Source organism: Oncorhynchus gorbuscha, linkage group LG03 (genome assembly GCF_021184085.1).
Source record: "Oncorhynchus gorbuscha isolate QuinsamMale2020 ecotype Even-year linkage group LG03, OgorEven_v1.0, whole genome shotgun sequence".
Lineage (NCBI taxonomy): Eukaryota > Metazoa > Chordata > Actinopteri > Salmoniformes > Salmonidae > Oncorhynchus > Oncorhynchus gorbuscha.
The window spans coordinates 17,303,245-17,326,159 of NC_060175.1; the positions used below are offsets into that span (position 1 = coordinate 17,303,245).

General features: G+C 43.6%; 1 protein-coding gene across 3 annotated transcripts in view; it reads left to right on the plus strand.

The window, feature by feature from the left end:
- Window positions 1–1,315: 1,315 nt before the first annotated feature.
- LOC124026926 (cytosolic 10-formyltetrahydrofolate dehydrogenase-like) overlaps window positions 1,316–22,915 on the plus strand; it is a 57,741-nt gene continuing 36,141 nt past the window's right edge. The window contains exons 1-7 of one of the 3 annotated variants that reach the window (XM_046339556.1): window positions 1,316–1,451; window positions 2,838–2,983; window positions 5,783–6,017; window positions 6,185–6,350; window positions 6,575–6,676; window positions 6,950–7,039; window positions 9,437–9,574. In XM_046339556.1, the coding sequence (XP_046195512.1) occupies window positions 2,854–2,983; window positions 5,783–6,017; window positions 6,185–6,350; window positions 6,575–6,676; window positions 6,950–7,039; window positions 9,437–9,574 (861 nt within the window). In that variant the 5' untranslated portion in view covers window positions 1,316–1,451; window positions 2,838–2,853. The remainder of the gene's footprint in view (window positions 1,452–2,837; window positions 2,984–5,782; window positions 6,018–6,184; window positions 6,351–6,574; window positions 6,677–6,949; window positions 7,040–9,436; window positions 9,575–22,915) is intronic. The other 2 variants (XM_046339557.1, XM_046339559.1) reach the window with 2 other exon arrangements.

A 22,915-nucleotide genomic window follows, 5' to 3' on the forward strand; every position in this document is an offset into this window, starting at 1 on the left:
CAAGAAAAACACAATAATTTGTGTGTTATTAGATTAAGAACACTATGTTTGTCTATTGTTGTGACTTCAGATCAAATTTGATGACCAATTTATGCAGAAATCCAGGTAATTCCAAAGGATTCACATACTTTTCCCACTGTATATCACCACCACTGTCTGCTGTGCTGGTCTGATGCAGTCAGGTGACTCCATTCCTATCACTCATTAACCCTAATGATAATGGGTTACTAGTGTAAACTGGCTCTAACTAAACTGGGTTACATTCAGACGCTGTGTGTGACGCAAGCACTATGGCCTGAGGTTTTCAACATTTGCGAGAAAAAGGATACAGTTGAGTCACAGTGACTGTCCCTTGTATTTTAGTGACCCTGCTCTGATGACTACCACACAACAAACTGTGTGAAATGCCAATACTATTAGCAGAGTTGTAATGTCCTAACTTAACCTGTGTGGTTGCTACAATACGAACATTGGTACAACTATGCCCCAATCACCTGAGCTATTATCATAATTTGTCATTAATAAATGGCGGTAGCACAAACCTGCAATTTGTGTGCACCTTGAATAACTTTCCTGCGAAGGTCAGTACAGTTAATTGACCAATATGATGACAATTATTAAAGATACACTATGCAAAAATCACTCCACTATTTCCTGGTTGCAAAAATTCTAATAGTTTGCCTAATTTCAGTTTGTTATATATATAAAAATTTTAAAAAAGCAGTCATTGTGGAGGGAATCATTGTACCATCTAAACTACTTTGAAATATATTGTCTATACCCAAAAACATTGTTTTTTCAGCTGTTTGAATCTGGTGTACAAAACTAAAAGTAAAAGACACAAAAACTCAACTTAAGAACGGAAGCATATTGTAGAAATAGAATAGATCTACCCTGTCTTAGACTTGCTTTCAATGATAATGAAATATATATAACTCACATTTCAATGTGAATTTGGTTGGGGTGCCCAAAAAGTTACATGTTGTAGCTTTACCTTTATTGACATTTGCAGGAGTTTATGGTAAATGGGAGTGGTAAACTAAGCCATAACCTACTGACCATTGCTGTCCTATCTTTCTGTCTCTATAACAACCTGTTTTATGGTATAGATATGAACCAATGAGGAAATTATCACATTTTAGAGACTGTCATAAACTTCTGTCATAAACTATACCACACACACTTCTCAACTGGTCTGGGAAAAGTATGATTCCATATAAAGTTATACTGAAAAAATATACCATACACTGATTAAGTTTACGACCTCCCCTTGCGGCTAGACCGCCCTATCATATCACACGATTTCAACTGTTGTGTAATTCCTAATGGCTGTTACAGTCGCTCACATGCAGCAACCAGCCTTCTGACATTCTCGGCCCGAAATAAAGAGCAACGGTGTCCACACGATCCCTCTATGCAAGCCAGTAGGGGAGACTTTGGCCAGCATTAAAGTAAGGATAATGATCATTTTTAATATTCAACTGCATATGTGTATGTGTTGAGATTTGCTATCTCGAGATTGCACAGTGCACACTGTTCTACAATTTGACGTTTGTTTCTGGGTCGCGCGCCTAGCTTTACGTATGTGACATCGTTGTGTTTATACATTACTTTATAAAGGTTTGCAACGTTGCCAACCTGCAAGGTAGCTTGCTTACACTGTAATAAACTCATATGACGCTGTCAGAAAAGTTATCACTTTGTGGTGTAGCAACTTTCATTTGTGTTTTCTATCGGAGAGTTTATTGCAAAAGTGAAACTTCACAGTGCATCATTAAAAATGTATTCAAAGATTTGTTTCGGCACACTTTTCATTGTAGGGAAGATATATTTAGGCTTTTTGCACGTAGAAGTCTAGTGTACTGTAGAGCTTCGTCGATTCTATTGGCCAATCCTCCATAGGCAGGGATCTGCTCTGCAACGTGATTGGTTGAAATAAGTGCGACCCCAAGGTATAAAATATGGAGAAAAAATACACCTTTTGAGTGAAAGTCATTGAGCGTGTTCAAGCGGATCACTTTTGCCCAGCCGGTGACCATCGTTGGAAAAGTGTGTTGCATTATTGCATTATTGGGAATAAAAAAATAATCTGATTTGCATCTACATGTCGACTGTATGAACTTTACAAAAATCCTGTGTTCACAGGTCATGCAGTTTTGATTGCAGTCGACTGCAAGTTTCTGCAGTTGCTATTCACCAAGTTAATCCTGCAACCATGGCCTGCATTGTGGGAGGCTCTAATAATTAGGCTGTTTTGTTTGACCCATGCAAACGTGATAAAAGACATGACTGAAACAAGAACCAACTTTGTCACAATTTGTGTATACAAATGCAGTAGATATACATATAAATGAATGTGATATGAGTCTTTCTCTCATTAACTGATTGTACAACATACACACATATATGTTCAGTTTGTGAGTGTGATATGGGGGTTGGAGAACAGCTTGTATTAATAATGGCAACACTGACATATTGATCTGAGCCTTGCTGTTGGAAAACCACATCAGTGTCTGACCTTCGGCTGTCGCAGTTGAACCTCTAACAAATTGAATCCTCGACATTCGTATACAGTCGGTTGCTTGAGCCTTACCATTCAAACGTGCCCACTGTCAACCACTTGTCATGACCTTACTAACAAATGGATCTGATATTTGCTGATCAATTTGCCTGATTTTACACAAAGGAAAATGGAAAACTTCTGGATAACATAAATATCATTAGGTTATTTTGAAATTGATCATATTCAAATGCTTCTGTTATAAATCTCGAGAAGTGCTTGAGGAAAGTAAAATGCTCTTTTGCTGTTTTTCTGTGGTGTTGCCTTTTTGTGCCAGTAGTTTGTGATCGCTCATGATGAGGATAGCTGTGATTGGTCAGAGTGTTTTTGGCCTGGAGGTGTACAAGGAGTTGAGGAAGGAGGGCCACACCATCGTTGGAGTGTTCACTATACCTGACAAGGATGGCAAAGCCGACCCTCTAGGTGAGCAGGCATGACAGCACCTTTTTTCCTCAGCAATAACTACACTGCTATAATGCAAAATTAATTTGCATATGAAACACAAAAGAGATATTCTCATAGTGGTGGGAGTCTTACTTTTTACCGAAGGACATTTGACTTGGATATCAAGAACCCGCTCGAAGCCTTTGGATAAACAGTATGCATATTGAATTTTCTACCCTTTTCTATCATATATAATAATATATGCCATTTAGCAGACGCTTTTATCCAAAGCGACTTACAGTCATGTGTGCATACATTCTACGTATGGGTGGTCCCGGGGATCGAACCCACTACCCTGGCATTACAAGCGCCATGCTCTACCAACTGAGCTACAGAAGGACCTATCAGGTTTTGTCCTCACACCAGAGTACATAAAGTAAACCAAAGAGTACACAGAGAACACATATTGTGAAGGCAAACATAATATAATCTTTTTAATGTCAAGGGAAGTTTGAACTCGCACATTATCAGTCAAAGAACAGCCCTGTCCCAAACTATAAGAGAAAATCAATGGATTCTTCTTAAAATGTTGAAAGGAAACAGGGTCCTTGACCATGTCAACTGAACACTGATAAAAGTTGTGCCTGTTGTTCACCCCAGACCAAAGTAGACATTAGATACATTCCACTAGGCGCACACTGGTTGTATCAACGTTGTTTCCACGTAATTTTGATGAAATTACGTTGAACCAACGTGGAAGAGACGTTGTGCCCAGTGGGATCACATCAATCCTTTCCCCCCATGTCCTCTGTCCTCAATGCATTTTCATAATCAACATAAACAAGTATAAACATACAGCCCATGGTAATTACCATTTACATTTGGCTCTATTGAAAATGTTGATGCCTACAGCCAACCTGTGAAATTCCCCCTACCTAAAAGGAGCGAAGGGCCCAGTTTGAATATATTAAATACGTGTCCCTTGATGTAGCTTGATCTGACATGATTGACTTTGTGAACTCTATTCAGTGGCACACTTACTTTTACCCAAACAAACTGAACCAGAACCTGGGCTTGAGGAGATGATGAATATGACGGGATCTCCTCTGACACCAAGGATCCATCAATTCAAAGTCCTATTAAGCAGCTCTGCAAACGTTATAATGTAAATATGGAGTTTCGCAGAGCAACTACAGTCATTACTGCCATTACTCATGGTATGTACTTCCAAAGAAAAGTCTAAATAAAAGAAATGATATTTCGGGATACTGTAATGCTGGATAAGCCGACCTGTGCATGGCAGTAATGAGTGGTTTTATTGGAGGTGCTCATGCACACTTGGTTAAAAATAATAGATCATTGTTATTTAGATCTTTTTTGGAAGTACACACTGTGTGTAACGGCAGTAAGGATGACAGTTGCTTACAAAGAACTTACAAAGGGCCAAGGACAAAGGGTAATTCCATGGTAACGGAATTACGCTGCGACTCTGATTTTTCACTTTAAACAAAAAAACAACATTGATTTCAAAGTTTAACAAACCATACAACTCTATGCAAAATGACTACTTTGAACAATAAAAAAAAGATAATTAATGCCACCAAACTTTGTATCTGCACAGTTCTTCCTAAAAATGTGTTTTTGTAAAATGTTCTGTGGACATTGTTAAAACTAGTACTTGTGCATAGAGTTGTATTGTTTGGTTAATGATGGAATCAATGTTTTTCTTTGTTTGGTATACATTTTAAAGTGAAAAATATATGTCTTGGCGTAATTCCGTTTCCATGAAATTGGCACAAACAGCCCAGTACATCACTGGAGGTACATCACTGGGGCTGAGCTCCCTGCCATCCATGACCTCTATATCAGGCTGTGTGAAATCAATAAAGACCCCCACCACCCAAGCCAAGGAGTGTTATCTCTGCTTCCGCACGGCAAGTGGTACCGGTGCATCAAGTCTGACACCAACAGGCTACTGAACAGCTTCTATCCTCAAGCCATAAATAGCTAACAAAATGGCTACACAGACTTTCTGAGTTGGCCCTTGTATTTATATTCTCTATCCACACTCACATGACTACACACTCACGCACACTGACACTTCAACACACACATAACATGTACACACATTTATACTGACTCTATACACAACTCACATACAATCTTAATTTACACTGCTACTACTCTGATTATCATACATTCAGATGCCTAGTCACCTTACCCCTATACATATCACTCCAGTATCCCTGCACATTGTAAATATGGTACTGGAACTGATCCTGTATATAGTCACCTTACCCCTATACATATCACTCCAGTATCCCTGCACATTGTAAATATGGTACTGGAACTGATCCTGTATATAGTCACCTTACCCCTTATACATATCACTCCAGTATCCCTGCACATTGTAAATATGGTACTGGAACTGATCCTGTATATAGTCACCTTACCCCTATACATATCACTCCAGTATCCCTGCACATTGTAAATATGGTACTGGAACTGATCCTGTATATAGTCACCTTACCCCTATACATATCACTCCAGTATCCCTGCACATTGTAAATATGGTACTGGAACTGATCCTGTATATAGCTTCTTACTTTCCTGTGAATTTTTTTCTACCTTTTTATTGTTTTGTACTACATTGACATTGATCACTGCACTGTTGGTTTTAGAGCTTGCAAGAAAGGCATTTCACATTTGATATTAACTTGAAATCATGGAATTACTATAATGGTTGGGCAAGCCCCTTAGACCATGGCAATTCGACTTGAATTACATACGGTATATGGGAGAAACATCCCTCCTGTCTTCTCCCCTCTACACCCACAGGCGCGGAGGCTGAGAAGGATGGCGTGAACGTCTTCAAGTTCCCACGCTGGCGCCTGAAGGGGAAAGGCATCCCGGAGGTGGTGCAGGTCTACAAGGCCACAGGGGCCGAGCTCAACGTCATGCCCTTCTGCTCCCAATTCATCCCCATGGAGGTCATCGACCACCCGGCTCACGGTTCCATCATCTACCACCCCTCCCTGCTGCCCCGACACAGGGGGGCCTCCGCCATCAACTGGTGAGTCGAGTCGGTGGCTGCTTGGACAAACGGATGGATGTTGGTTGGGTGGATGGACAAACGGATGATTGGTTGATTGATGCGAGGCTTGCATGGGTAAACTAAAAAACGTCAAGTAGCTTGAGTGTGTTAGGCTTACTTTACCCTCTCCATGGGTTTGACAACAGGACCTTGATCCACGGGGACAAGAAAGGTGGGTTCACAGTGTTCTGGGCGGATGACGGACTCGACACTGGACCAATCCTGCTGCAGAGGGAGTGTGATGTGGAGCCTGATGACACTGTCAACACCATCTACAAGAGGTTCCTCTTCCCTGAGGGAGTGAAAGGCACAGTAAGTCAAAGAGATACAACAAGGCCACACTTAAGTACTCTGAGGAATGCAGAGTTTTCTCTGTCTGTCACATAGGGCCAGCCAAATCAACAAATATTGTTTGAAACAGAGTTTCATGTATGCAAAAATACAGTGCAGCATAGTACAACAACACATGGAGGCTGAGACCATTCCGTACTGTTGGGAATCTTTGAGCATGTTTGTCAAGATTACCTGATTCACAGGTGGATGCAGTGAGGCTGATCGCAGCAGGGAATGCCCCAAAGATCGTCCAGCCAGAGGAGGGAGCCACCTATGAGGGGATTCAGAAGAAAGACAATGCCAAGGTAGGCCAAGACCTTAACTAAATTCTCTACACACACTGCTCCTGCCATCTTGCTTCTAAACACAAGTTCAGTGGACCGCTCAAGCACTCCTGTAACACTATGTTTGAGATGACATATTACATAGGACCACATATTACATATTACATAGGACCACATATTTCATATTGAGATTACATATTACATAGGACCACATATTTCCTATTGTTTGATTCAGATATGCATGTCTATGTTGATTTCAGGTAATTAGTTATTATGATTTGTGTTTTTCTGTAGATTGACTGGAACCAGTCTGCACAGGTCCTACACAACTGGATCAGAGGAAATGACAAAGTGCCTGGAGCCTGGGCAGAGGTTAATGGACAGGTAAGAATATAAGGCTAGGCATAATACTGCCCCCTTTGGATGAATTGCGTGCCCATAGTAAACTAAAACTAAATCTGTCCAAAATTGCTAATATATGCATATAATAATTATTATTGGATAGAAAACACTCTAAAGCTTCTAAACCTGTTTAAGTATAGCAGAACTCACAGGGCAGGCAATCTCCCAAACTAGTTTTGGAAGCCTGAAACTTGGGGCAACTTTGACGTCATCGCCCCCACCCTTCCCAACCAGCTATGGATCTGGAGACACTTTCTATGTCTTCCACTAGATGTCCTCATTCAGTAGAGCATTTAATTGTGCAAATTCCGCAAGCTTTGACCCTTTCGGAGGCAAAACAGTGGGTGTCGTGAGAAAATACATGTGCGTTAGGGCACGAATTGGACACAGACCTTCCTCTGTTCCAGCTTGCCTGAGAAGAAGTATCATTGTCCGGTTGAATTGAGAATTGTTTTGTACGTTTATAACATCGTAAAGCTTGATTCTGCACTTAGTTTGACCAGTTTAGTCGACATATAATATGTAATTTTGAAGATTGTTCGGGACCAGAAGTCATTTTGGATGCATTTCTGCTGAAAGTGGTAGCAGATGCTACTATAAGGACACACGAACTGAAACAAAACAATGTATTGGGTAAGTATGACTCCTTCCACTACATTCTGATCGAAGACCATCAAAGGTAAGGGAATATTTATGTTGTAATTTTGTATTTCTGTTGACTCCAACATAGTGGAGAAATATTGCTTACGTCTGAGCGCCGTCTCAGGTTATTGCATAGTCAACTAATTCTGTAACGTTAAAAACAAATCTGACACAGCGGTTGCATTCAGAACCAGTGTATCTTTCTAACTATATGTAAAACATGTATCTTTAGTCAAAGTTTATGATGAGTATTTCTGTTATCTGGCATAGCTTTCCATAATTTCTCCGGACATTTTTGATAATTTTATGAACATGGCGTCAATGTAAACCGTGATTTATGGATATAAAATGCATATTATTGAACAAAACATAAATGTACTGTGTAACAAGTCATATGACTGTCATCTGATGAAGATTTTCAAAAGGTTATTGAATGAATTATTTTTTAATACTGCTTTTATAATTTTATATTTTCTGGGACAAAATGGCTGCCTCTTGTCTTTGTTTCGGTGGTGGTCTAATATAAATATGTGCTGTGTTTTCGCCGTAAAACATTTAACAAATCTGACATGCTGGGTATATGAACAAGGTCAATCATTTGGGGTATTGGACTTGTTAATGTGTGGAGGTTAAATATTTAGAAGAATATTTTTGCATTGCCTGCGCCACCGTTTCAGCTGAATGGGGGGGGGGGGGTGGCGGACCCTGAGAGGGACGCCTCGCTTAGTGTATTGATTGTTGGTTCAGTAATGCCACTGTCAGCCAGCCAAAAGAACATGCTGAGAAGGATAATCACCACAGCAAGCAGGGTACTTGAAGTCAAACTGACAGGCTTGATGAGATCTTCAAGGTCAGGACCCTCAGCAAGGCTCACAAAATAATTTTAGACCCAAGCTTTCACCTGTACCTGGACTTTGAACTATTCCCCTCTGGGTGCAGGTATAGGGCACCCCCCTGCAGTAAAAACTGCACTAAACAATCATTTTGACCAAATGCGATATCCCTTTGGGGGCGGCAGGTAGCCTGGCGGGTAGGAGCTTTGGGCAAGTAACCGAAAAGTTGCTTGATCGAATCTCCGAGCTGATATGGTAAAAATCTGTCGTTCTACTCCTGAGCAAGGCAGTTACCCCACAGTTCCTCGGGCGCCGATGATGTCGATTAAGGCAGCCCCCCGCACCTCTCTGATTCAGAAGGGTTGGGTTAAATGCGGAAGACACATTTCAGTTGAATTCATTCAGTTGTACAACTGACTAGGTATCCCCCTTTCCTTTCCTAAATAGCTCAAGCTAATGTCCCTATCCATTCACTGAGACCACTATCCATTCACTGAGACCACTATCCATTCACTGAGACCAGCAGGCTGGGCTTCTTACTGTATCTAGTGTGTATACATGTCATGAATGTGTATTGTCCTTTTCTTAAACAGCATTTTGAAACAAGTACGTGATACGGCAACACATTTTCCCCAAGGGTACAATAAAGACAGTAAAGTACATGCAGAGCCTGTGGTCTAACTGTAATGCTCCTACTCCCCCCGGAGACCGGTGTTCAAATCCCTGTGTCCACCCTTCCTGTTTCTAACTGTCTAATAAAATGTGAATCATATAGCCGTGTTCTCACCTGTTCAGTCACATCAGTGCAGATGAGGTATAGGAGAAAAGGAAAGGAGGCCAGTCTAGACTATTGAGCTCCACCCAAAGGCTGATTCCACTGCGGTCTCTCCTGTCTCTCCTCTAGAAGGTGACGTTCTACGGTTCCTCTCTGCTAGACAGTGGTGCCACTGCTATTGGTCAGCCCCTGGAGATCCCTGGTGCCAGTCAACCCGGTCTGGTCTCTAAGGCGGGCCTGATGCTGTTTGGCAACGACGGCAAAGCGGTAGGTCGTTTAATGTTACACAGACATCTTTTAAAGATTATAATTATATTACTACCACTACCAGGGATTCTTGATTGTTTTTAAAGCCTAATGTCATATTATCACAATTTCATAGGACCACAGCTTTTCCTTTGGTTGTAAGCTTTGGAAGACGAAACATTTGTTTCTAACTTTTGAGCTATATGTATGTAGCATCCCTGCATGCAGACATGCTATACTACCTGGCCTTCAGGTCAAGGCTTTTATAGCACAGTTTGTAGTATTTGTATGTGTATTTATTATGGATCCCCATTAGCTGCTGCTTTTCCTGGGGTCCAGCAAAATTAAGGCAGTTTATAAATTTTAAAACATTACAATACATTCACAGATTTCACAACACACTGTGTGCTATCAGGCCCCTACTCCTCCACTACCACATATCTACAGTACTAAATCCACGTGTATGTATAGTGCATATGTTATCGTGTGTCTGTGTATGCATGTGTCTGTGCCAATGTTTGTGTTGCTTCACAGTCACCACTGTTCCATAAGGTGTTTTTTGAATCTGTTTTTAAAATATAATTTTACTGCTTGCTTCAGTTACTTGATGTGGAATAGAGATCCATGTAGTCATGGCTCTATGTAGTACTGTGTCCCTCCCATAGACTGTTCTGGACTTGGGAACTGTGAAGAGAACTCTTGTGTCATGTCTTGTGAGGTATGCATGGGTTTCTAAGCTTTGCACCAGTAGTTCAGACAGCTCAGTGCATTCAACATGTCAATACCTCTCATAAATAAAAGTACTGATGAAGTCAATCTCTCCTCTACATTCAGCCAGGAGAGATTGACATGCATATGATTCATTTTAGCTCTCTGTGTACATCCAAGGCCCAGCCGTGGTGCCCTGTTCTGAGCCAATTGCAATTTTCCAAAGTCCTTTTTTGTGGCACCTGACCACACAACTGAACAGTAGTCAAGGTGTGACAAAACTAGGGCCTGTAGAACCTGCCTTGTTGATAGTGTTGTTAAGAAGGCAGAGCATCGCTTTACTATAGACAGACTTCTCCCCATCTTAGCCACTACTGCATCAATATGTTTTGACCATGACAGTTTACAATCTAGTGTTACTCCAAGCAGTTTAGTCATCTCAACTTGCTTGATTTACATATTATTTATTACAAGATGTAGTTGAGGTTTAGGGTAAAGTGAGTGTTATTTTCCAAATACAATGCTTTTAGTTTTAGAAATATTTCGGGCTAACTTATTCCTTGCCACCCACTCTGAAACTAACTGCAGCTCTTTGTTGTGTGTTGCAGTCATTTCAGTCATCATTGTAGAAGCTGACGTGCATAGTGTTGAGTCATCCGCATACAAAGAAACTCTGGCTTTACTCAAAGTCAGTGGCATGTCGTTAGTAAAAAAAATTAAAAAGCAAGGTGCCTAAACAGCTACCCTGGGGAATTCCTGATTCCAACTGGATTATATTTGATAGGCTTCCAATAAAGAACACCTTCTGTGTTCTGTTAGACAAGTAACTCTTTATCCACATTATAGCAGGGGGTGTAAAGCCATAACACATACATTTTTCCAGCAGTAGACAATGATCAATAATGTCAAAAGCTTCACTGTTTACTGTAAAATAGCATTGTATCTGATCAAACACATTTTTCCCCAGAAGTTTACTAAGAGTTGGTAACAGGCTGATTGGTCGGCTATTTGAGCCAGTAAAGGGGGCTTTACTATTCTTGGGTAGCGGAATGACTTTAGCTTCCCTCCAGGCCTGAGGGCACACGCTCTCTAGTAGGCTTAAATTGAAGATGTGGCAAATAGGAGTGACAATATCGTCTGCTATTATCCTCAGTAATTTTCCATCCAGATTGTCAGATCCTGGTGGCTTGTTATTGTTGATAGACAACAATCATTTTTCCCCTCTTCCACACAGACTTTATGGAATTCAAAAGTACAATTATTGTCTTTCATAATTCGGTCCTATATACTTGGATGTGTAGTGTTAGTGTTTGTTGCTGGCATGTCATCCCTAAGTTTGCTTAACTTGTCAATGAAAAAGTCATTAAAAGTAGTTTGCAATATCAGTGGGCTTTGTGATGAATGAGCCATCTGATTCAATAAATGAAGGAGCCGAGTTGGCTTTTCCCCAAACAATCTCATTTAAGGTGCCCCAAAGCTGTTTACTATCATTCTTTATATAATTTATTTGTTTCATAGTGTAGTTTCTTTTTATTTAGTTTAGTTTTGATTTCTTAATTTGCAGTACATTTGCCAATCGGTTGGGCTGCCAGACTTAATTGCCATACCTTTTGCCTTATCCCTCTCAACCATACAATTTTTCAATTCCTTATCAATCCAAGGGGATTTAACAGTTTTTACAGTTATTTTCTTAATGGGTATGTGCTTATTAGTAACAGGAATAAGTAGTTTCATAAATGCGTCAAGTGCAGCATCTGATTGCTCCTGATTACACACCACAGACCAGCAAATACTCTTTACATCATCACCATATGAATCACTACAAAACTTCTTGTATGACCTCTTATACACTATATTAGGCCCAGCCTTTGGAACTTTGGTTTTCCTAGATATGGCTATTATATTGTGATCACTACATCCTATGGATTTAGATACTGATTTAAAGCAAATATCTGCAGCGTTAGCAAAAATGTGATCAATACATGTTGATGATTTAATTCCTGTGCTGTAACTAGTTACAGTTTGACGTTTTTTCCTGAGTGGGCAGCTTGATGATTGCCAGTCAATATTTAAATCACCCAGAAAATATACTTCTCTATTGATATCACATACATTATTAAGAATTTCACACATATTATCCAGATACTGACTGTTAGCACTTGGTGGTCTATAGCAGCTTCCCACAATAATTCGCTTTAGGTGAGGCAGATGAGGTGAGGCAGATTGAGGCAGATGAGGTGAGGCAGATTAACCTGTCTGTTAACATTTACATTACATTTACATTTAAGTCATTTAGCAGACGCTCTTATCCAGAGCGACTTACAAATTGGTGCATTCACCTTATGACATCCAGTGGAACAGTCACTTTACAATAGTGCATCTAAATCTTAAAGGGGTGGGGGGATTACTTATCCTATCCTAGGTATTCCTTAAAGAGGTGGGGTTTCAGGTGTCTCCGGAAGGTGGTGATTGACTCCGCTGTCCTGGCGTCGTGAGGGAGTTTGTTCCACCATTGGGGGGCCAGAGCAGCGAACAGTTTTGACTGGGCTGAGCGGGAGCTGTACTTCCTCAGTGGTAGGGAGGCGAGCAGGCCAGAGGTGGATGAACGCAGTGCCCTTGTTTGGGTGTAGAGCCTGATCAGAGCCTGGAGGTACTGAGGTGCCGTTCCCCTCACAGCTCCGTAGGCAAGCACCATGGTCTTGTAGCGGATGCGAGCTTCAACTGGAAGCCAGTGGAGAGAGCGGAGGAGCGGGGTGACGTGAGAGAACATGGGAAGGTTGAACACCAGACGGGCTGCGGCGTTCTGGATGAGTTGTAGGGGTTTAATGGCACAGGCAGGGAGCCCAGCCAACAGCGAGTTGCAGTAATCCAGACGGGAGATGACAAGTGCCTGGATTAGGACCTGCGCCGCTTCCTGTGTGAGGCAGGGTCGTACTCTGCGGATGTTGTAGAGCATGAACCTACAGGAACGGGCCACCGCCTTGATGTTAGTTGAGAACGACAGGGTGTTGTCCAGGATCACGCCAAGGTTCTTAGCGCTCTGGGAGGAGGACACAATGGAGTTGTCAACCGTGATGGCGAGATCATGGAACGGGCAGTCCTTCCCCGGGAGGAAGAGCAGCTCCGTCTTGCCGAGGTTCAGCTTGAGGTGGTGATCCGTCATCCACACTGATATGTCTGCCAGACATGCAGAGATGCGATTCGCCACCTGGTCATCAGAAGGGGGAAAGGAGAAGATTAATTGTGTGTCGTCTGCATAGCAATGATAGGAGAGACCATGTGAGGTTATGACAGAGCCAAGTGACTTGGTGTATAGCGAGAATAGGAGAGGGCCTAGAACAGAGCCCTGGGGGACACCAGTGGTGAGAGCGCGTGGTGAGGAGACAGATTCTCGCCACGCCACCTGGTAGGAGCGACCTGTCAGGTAGGACGCAATCCAAGCGTGGGCCGCGCTGGAGATGCCCAACTCGGAGAGGGTGGAGAGGAGGATCTGATGGTTCACAGTATCGAAGGCAGCCGATAGATCTAGAAGGATGAGAGCAGAGGAGAGAGAGTTAGCTTTAGCAGTGCGGAGCGCCTCCGTGATACAGAGGAGAGCAGTCTCAGTTGAATGACTAGTCTTGAAACCTGACTGATTTGGATCAAGAAGGTCATTCAGAGAGAGATAGCGGGAGAGCTGGCCAAGGACGGCACGTTCAAGAGTTTTGGAGAGAAAAGAAAGAAGGGATACTGGTCTGTAGTCGTTGACATCGGAGGGATCGAGTGTAGGTTTTTTCAGAAGGGGTGCAACTCTCGCTCTCTTGAAGACGGAAGGGACGTAGCCAGCGGTCAGGGATGAGTTGATGAGCGAGGTGAGGTAAGGGAGAAGGTCTCCGGAAATGGTCTGGAGAAGAGAGGAGGGGATAGGGTCAAGCGGGCAGGTTGTTGGGCGGCCGGCCGTCACAAGACGCGAGATTTCATCTGGAGAGAGAGGGGAGAAAGAGGTCAGAGCACAGGGTAGGGCAGTGTGAGCAGAACCAGCGGTGTCGTTTGACTTAGCAAACGAGGATCGGATGTCGTCGACCTTCTTTTCAAAATGGTTGACGAAGTCATCTGCAGAGAGGGAGGAGGGGGGAGGAGGATTCAGGAGGGAGGAGAAGGTGGCAAAGAGCTTCCTAGGGTTAGAGGCAGATGCTTGGAATTTAGAGTGGTAGAAAGTGGCTTTAGCAGCAGAGACAGAGGAGGAAAATGTAGAGAGGAGGGAGTGAAAGGATGCCAGGTCCGCAGGGAGGCGAGTTTTCCTCCATTTCCGCTCGGCTGCCCGGAGCCCTGTTCTGTGAGCTCGCAATGAGTCATCGAGCCACGGAGCGGGAGGGGAGGACCGAGCCGGCCTGGAGGATAGGGGACATAGAGAGTCAAAGGATGCAGAGAGGGAGGAGAGGAGGGTTGAGGAGGCAGAATCAGTAGATAGGTTGGAGAAGGTTTGAGCAGAGGGAAGAGATGATAGGATGGAAGAAGAGAGAGTAGCGGGGGAGAGAGAGCGAAGGTTGGGACGGCGCGATACCATCCGAGTAGGGGCAGTGTGGGAGGTGTTGGATGAGAGCGAGAGGGAAAAGGATACAAGGTAGTGGTCGGAGACTTGGAGGGGAGTTGCAATGAGGTTAGTGGAAGAACAGCATCTAGTAAAGATGAGGTCGAGCGTATTGCCTGCCTTGTGAGTAGGGGGGGAAGGTGAGAGGGTGAGGTCAAAAGAGGAGAGGAGTGGAAAGAAGGAGGCAGAGAGGAATGAGTCAAAGGTAGACGTGGGGAGGTTAAAGTCGCCCAGAACTGTGAGAGGTGAGCCGTTAACCTGTAAAGCTTGTCTCTAAGCTTTACAGGAATGTGGTTCTGAATATAGACCGCAACACTGCCTCCGTTGGCATTTCTGTATTTTCTGTAGATGTTATAAGCATGTATTGCTACCACTATCATCAAAGGTATTATCTAAGTGAGTTTCAGAGATATGGATATGAATGTTATCTGTTACAAGCAAGTTATTGACTTCATGGACCTTGTTTCTTAGGCTACATATGTTAATATGGGCTATTTTTAGCACTTTTCTGTGTTGCTTGATTGTTTTTAATGATTTACTGGGGAGCTTATCAGAGGTAGACTTACTCATGTTATTTACATTGGAGCTGATAGTGCAGGGTGAGCTGCATAAAGTGGTGATCATACCCTGCCATCTCATGGTGACTGGCTGTTCCCCCTCATTAGCAGGGTAAATAACTGGTCTGTTAGTACTGTACTTATTTTTTGTCAGAGCTGGGCCAATGACCTTTGGCCTGCGCTGAAAAGCTCTTTGTGTGGTGTTATGTAATATGTAGGAGTAACAGAGATGGTAGACAGAGACTCTTCACTTTTAGTTTATTTCACTTTTGTTTATCCATTTCACTTGCTTTGGCAATGTAAAAATATGTTCCTGTGCCAATAAAGCTCCTTGAATTTTAATTGAGAGAGAGGATAGAGGGGTTTTGAGTGAGAGAGTGTGTTAGAGACTGACTGAATGAAAGAGAGAGTTGAGAGGCAGCCCAGTGTTAATGAATCATAGGGAGACTAATGTGTTTAGTAGCTCCATTGTCTTACCTCTTTTCAGTCAGCTCTATGGGCTGAATGCCATGGAATTACCAGGAAGATGAATTAGTTCCGGGGACTTCTCCTCAATCAGCTCTAAATTTGTTTGTTCCCCACGATCTCACATTACTTTGGGGGAAATAGTATAAGGACATACTGTATGTGTTTTACACGTTTACACATTCGGAATATATTTTTAAGCCCATATTTGTCATCATGTTATACTATTGGGTTGTAAATATGCATTCAGGGTATATATGCAGACGTAATGTATCGAAGCCCAGAATGAGTCCTGCAAAAAAGTGTTTTATTTGACCAATCTGGGTTGACCATAGACCGTATAGGATATGACCCGAGTCTACTATTACGGTGGATATTTCTCGTCCGCCTGCCGCTAACTCTAGCAGGCATGTGGCTAGTCAAACTCTTCATTGAGACAATGCTGAAACATCAATCCATGTCAGTGCTGAAATCAAAATGAAATAAACTTTTAACATTGCCATCTTTATTTTCTTACTTTGGTGTTATTAAGGCTGTGTAAGGGAGGCGAAGTCAGGTGCAGGAGAGCAGAGTAGAGTAAACAGGCGCACTTTTATTCCGTTCAACAATAGGCACAAAAAATGACATAAGTGCCCAAAAACATGGAACATAAACTATCATGCGTGAACATACACACAAAGACATGATGGGGAACAGAGGACTAAATACATGTAGATTGATTGGGGAATGAAAACCAGGTGTGAAAATCAAGACAAAACAAATGGACAGTTGAAAAATGGAAAGCCGGTGATGTCAATCGCGAACGCCGCCTGAACAAGGAGAGGAGCCGACTTCGGCGGAAGTCGTGACAGTAACCCCCCCCCTTGACGCGCGGCACCAGTGGCACACTGGCCTCGGGGAAGACCCGGGGGGTGAGGCGCAGGGCGATCCGGCTGGCAACGGTAAAACTCCCGCAGCAGTTCGGGATCCAAAACATCCTCAACCGGAACCCAGTACCTCTCCTCCGGACCGTACCCCTCCCACTCCATGATGTACTGAAGGCCCCCCGCCCATCGCCTCAAATCCAGGATGGAACAAACGATGTACGCCGGGGCCCCCTCGATGTCCAAAGGGGGCGGAGCTCAGATTCCTGGAGCGGACCAGCCACCACCGGCTTGAGGAGAGACACATGGAACGATGGGTTAATACGAAAATCAGAGGGAAGCTGTAATCTGTAACATACCTTGTTCACCCTCCTCAGGACTTTGAAGGGCCCCACAAACCGCGGACCCAGTTTCAGGCAGGGCAGGCGGAGTGGCAGGTTTTCAGGTCGAGAGCCAGACCCGGTCCCCTTGGTGTGTGCCCAGCCTTACACTGGGCACACACCGAGCAGGAGGAAACATAGATCCTCACGTCCTTAGGCAAGGTCGGCCACCAGTACTTCCCAGTCAGACAGATCCCCGGATGACGTGTGGGCCCAATAGATCAACTGGTCACGGACAGCAGACGGAACGTACATACGTCAGACCGGACACTGGATGGGAGCGGGTCTGTACGCAACGCCTTCTCAATGTCCGCGTCCAACTCCCACACGACTGGCGCTACCAGACAAGAGGCCGGGAGTACAGGAGTCTGATCCATGGGCCGCTCCTCTGTGTCACAGCCGGGACAGTGTGTCTGCCTTCGTATTCTGGGAACCTGGTCTGTAGGACAGGGTAAACACAAAACGGGTAAAGAACATGGCCCACCTTGCCTGATGAGGATTCAGTCTCCTCGCTGCCCGGATGTACTCTAGGTTGCGGTGGTCAGTCCAGATGAGGAAAGGGTGTTTAGTCAAGCCAATGTCTCCATGCCTTCAACGCTTTAAGCACAGCCAACAGCTCCCGGTCCCCCACATCATAGTTACGCTCCACTGGGCTGAGATCCTTCGAGAAGCACAGGAGCAGAGTTTTGGTGGCGTACCCGAGTGCTGAGAGAGCACGGCTCTTATCCCAGCCTCGGATGCGTCCTCCTCCACTATGAACGCTAGAGAGGGATCCGGATGGGCCAACACAGGAGCCGAGGTAAACAGAGCTCTTAGCTGCCCAAAAGCCCTGTCCACCTCAGCCGACCTCTGCAACCGTACCAGTCCCCCCTTCAGCAGTGAGGTAATGGGAGCAGCCACCTGGCCAAAACCCCGGATAAATCTCTGGTAGTAATTGGCAAACCCAAAAAATCGCTGCACCTACTTTACCGTGGTTGGAGTCGGACAATTACGCACGGCTGCAATGCAGTCACTCTCCATCTCCACCCCTGATGTGGAAATGCGATACCCTAGGAAGGAGATGGCATTCTGAAAGAACAGGCATTTCTCAGCCTTGACATACAGGTCATGCGCCAACAGTCGTCCATGTACCCTGCGTACAAAGGACACATGGTAATTGAGTCGCCGCCTTTTTTCAGAAGGCGAGAGCCAAAACGGCATATTCTGGGGGAATGCGCACGGTGGAGACCTGGTCTGAACTTTCCACCGTGGTAGCACCAATGGAAACCCCTACACACCTCCCCGAGCACTCTCGCGGCCACCCCGTGATAGCCCTCTGTTGCCAGGAAATAGTGGGGTTATGAAGAGCTAACCAAGGAAGGCCTAGTACCACGGGAAACACAGGACAGTCAATGAGAAAGAGACCTCGTGACCCCCCCTACGTCTCCATGGTAAGGGAGATGGTGGCTTCCCTGATTAGCCCGGACCCTAATGGTCAACTACCCAGAGCGTGAACCGGGAAAGGTCTAACTACAGGAATAATGGAGATCCCTAAACTAAGGGCGAACGCTCTGTTGATAAAATTCCCAGCTGCGCTTGAATCAACGAGCGCCTTATGCTGGGAATGTGGGGGGAAAAAATCAGGGAAACAAATGGATACAAACAGGTGATCAACAGAGGACTCTGGATGAGTGTGGTGCGAACTAACCTGGGGTGACACCAGAGTGCCCTGCCTGTTGCCTCGACTCCCAGAGGAACCAACACGGCACCGACCAGCAGTGTGCCCTCTTGGGCCACAGATGGTGCACGTGATGGCTCCTCCTCCAGTCTCCCTACGAGCAGCCCCTCCCAACTCCATGGGAACCGGAGCGGGGGTGCTGGAAGATGGCACCGACAGAGCCCCCTCTGGACGTCCGCGGGTGACCAGCAGAATCCTGGGCTCTCCTCGTCCCCTGCATTAAATGGAAGAGCCGTTCCTCAGCCGCTCTACCCTCGTGCGGATGGTCGAAGACCGCCCGGATGCGACGTGTGAACTCCTCGAAGTTGTCTAACGCTGCGTCTCCTTCTTCCCACACGGCGTTTGCCCACCAGAGCTCTTCCTGAGAGGCATGAGACGAGGGCAGAAACTCTCTCCCTACCCGAGGGAGCTGGATGCATAGTGGCCAGGTAGAGGTTCTGTTGTAATAGGAATCCCTGGCACTGTGCTGCCGTCCCATCATACTCCCTGGGAAGGGAGAGGCGTATCCGGATGGGACGGTTAGAGGGAACCCCGGTTGTGCTGGTCGAGGCACTGGGGAGACCTCCTGTCTCTCCCATCGGTCCATGGTCTGGACAACGCGATCCATCATGGCACCAAGATGATTTAACATAGCTGAATGTTCCTGGACGCGCTCCTCGACTCTAACTGGGGTACCTGCTCCTGCTGACTCCATCGTTTGGTGTGTAATTCTGTTAAATCTGTGTAATGGAGACGAAGTCAGGTGCAGGAGAGCAGAGTAGAGTAAACAGGCACACTTTTATTCCATTCAACAATAGGCACAGAAAATGACATAAGTGCCCAAAAACACAGAACTTTAACTATAAAAGTATCGCGCGTGAACATACACCGTTAACAATGAACAATTACACACAAATACATGATGGTGAACAGAGGACTAAATACATGTAGATTGATTGGGTAATGAAAACCTGGTGTGTATGGAACAAGACAAAACAAATGGACATATGAAAAATGGAGCGGTGATGGCTAGAGAGCCGGTGACGTCGATCGCAGCCCGAACAAGGAGAGGAGCCGACTTCGGCAGAAGTCGTATCAGGTGTGGTTATCAATGCACAATCAACTTATTTCCCACTCATATGATAAAAATAATTGTTAAGTCATATGTTTTACTGTGTATGAAGTTTCACATGCATTTGTAATTATTAAGTGTAATGTGCTAGGTATTTTAACATGACAATTTATTTTTTACAAATACAATATTTAATCAGTTGTCCTCAAATTATTGAATTGGTCTTCGATTTGCAGCTCAGACACTTCATTCAGAATAAATGTATTTAGCCTGCCCCGGAGGAGGTTACATCTGAAAGACTCAATGCCAAAGAAATTTACCAGGCTAAAATGTGAGCCACATTTGTGGTACTGGTTATCCCAAGTTGAACTCAGTATTGACCAAAGTTACCTCTCTAACCCCTCAAACTACATTTGTAGTATAGGGCTCAGGTCTAAAATCTACAGTATATGCCTCTGGCTTTAAAAAAACGTTATATACAGTATAATCACACTTTTTCCCCCTACCCTATCATCCCTACTCTGATTGGAGTAAATTAACGGACAACAATACTTCTACTGCTATTTACAGCTATTGTCGCTCACATCTACGTTACCTGTAGTTAAATCATTTTACATATATTCCTAATTTCCTCTGTCTTCAAGTGATGGATTTCCACCACAGTAGCCGATCCACCATTCATTAACTCCAACCCTGCGATGTCCACAGATTTGATTTATTTAACCTTTATTTAACTAGGCAAGTCAGTTAAGAAGAAAAATCTTATTTACATTGACGGCCTAGGAACAGTGGGTTAACTGCCTTGTTCAGGGGCAGAACGACAGATGTTTTACCTTATCAGCTCAGGGATTCGATCTAGCAATCTTTCGGTTACTGGCCAAACGCTCTAACCACTTGGCTGCTGCCCCAGATTTTTCCCAGTATGCCATTATGCTATTTATTTTTTGCATGAAATCCATCCATTTTACTGAATTACAAGGGTCCATAACTTCCCTATTTGTAACATTTCTACCAATAGTGTCCTAAATAATAATGATATTTCCCATTCACTGATCATGGTTTTTCAGATCCTCTAACAATACACAGTTTGCAGGTCCATCTGAACCCTGATATTATGATAGAACAATCATTCCTGGACCAGACTCCAAAAGCAAGCAACCGAGGAACAGTATCAGAAAATCTTTATTCTGTTTTCTCGTGGCAGAGTCTGCACAAGGCTGAATATTGAATGCCCCATATATTGAGCATTATTTTTGTAGCAAGTATTTTATATAATAGCTTAAATTGAAATGAATGAAATGTCTCAATTGTTGTGACACATGTTTTTGTTGTTTTGGCACTCTAGTCCAGCACTTTGGATTTGAAATGATACAATGACTGTCAGCTTTAATTTGAGGGTATTTTCATCCATATTGAGTGAACCGTTTAGAAATTACTGCACTTTTTGAACATAGTCCCATTGTAGGGGACCAAAAGTATTGGGACAAATTCACTTGTGTATTAAAGTGTCAAAAGTGTAGTATTTGGTCCCATATTGCTAGCATGCAATGATTACATCACGCTTGTGACTCTACAAACTTGTTTAATGTATTTTCTGTTTGTTTTGGTTGTGTTTCAGATCATTTTGTGCCCAATAGAAATGCAATGGTAAATATATTATTGTGTCATTTTGGAAATAAGAATAAAATGTTTCTAAACCCTTCGACATTCATTTGGATGCTACCATGATTACGCATAGTCCTGATTGAATTGTGAATAGTGATGAGTGAGAATGTTACACTCACAAATATCTCATCACCAAGACATTACAAGAATGGAAGGTTATAATTGTTTTGGGGGGAGTATGGTATTTGTGAAAGTGATGTTGTTTTCACGTATGATTTGAAAAAGGATTCTCCTGGAGTCAGTAGATCCAAGAATAAATATTTAAACTGCGATATCACTAGATAATTATTCAGGGTAATATTATTGTAAATGGATAGATTTTTCCCTTCACAGTTTCAAGATTCTGTTTTTTTAATCAAAATGAGTTGCTTAACTTTTCCAGGATATGCACACAGGCCCATTAGTATACTGCTTGTGGTGTCAAAGGTTGTTGAAAAGTGTGTAGCAAAACAACTGATTGCCCACCTCAACAACAGCCCCTTCACATTACACTCCATGCAGTTTGGCTTCAGAGCGAAATACTCCACATAAACGGCCAACTGCTTTCTTCTGGAAAATGTGAAGTCCAAGATGGACAAAGGTGGCGTTGTTGGGGCTGTGTTTCTGGACCTAAGGAAGGCTTTTGATACTGTTAACCATGAGATTCTCATCACAAAATTGTCCAAGTTCAACTTTTCCCTTGATGCCTTGAGATGGATGAAATCTTACCTTGAAGGCAGAACTCAGTGTGTCAGAGTGAGCAATGAGCTGTCGCCCACTCTTAGCTATGATGTGGGCGTGCCCCAAGGATCTCATTGTGAAAAAAACTGTTTGCATGTTCTTCACAAAGAGGGCAACAGATGCTACTGACCCAGATGTCTGTGTCAGGGGAGAAGCACCAGCTGGTATCGGATTTTAAGTACCATGGCATCATACTTGACTCCAACATCTCTTTTAAAAAGCATGTGAAAAAGGTCATTCAAATAACCAAATTCAAACTAGCTAATTTCCGATTTATACGAAATTGTTTGACTACAGAGGTAGCAAAAATGTACATCAAATCTGATACTCCTCCAATTAACATACGGCTTGACTAGTTGGGCCCAAGCTTGCTGTACAACATTAAAACCTATTCAGTCTGTCCACAAACAGGCTCTCAAAATGCTTGATAGGAAGCCCGATAGCCATCATTGTTACATCCTCAGAAAGTATGAGCTCCTGAGTTGGGAAAATCTTGTGCAATACACCGACATGTCTTGTATTCAAGATCCTAAATGGCCTGGCTCCCCCTCCACTCAGTATTTTTGTTAACAGAAAACCCAAACATATGGCAGCAGATCTACAAGGTCTGCCATGACCTTAGTTTCCTTAAGGAAAAGCACCTTTAGTAAATCCACTTTCTCTGTG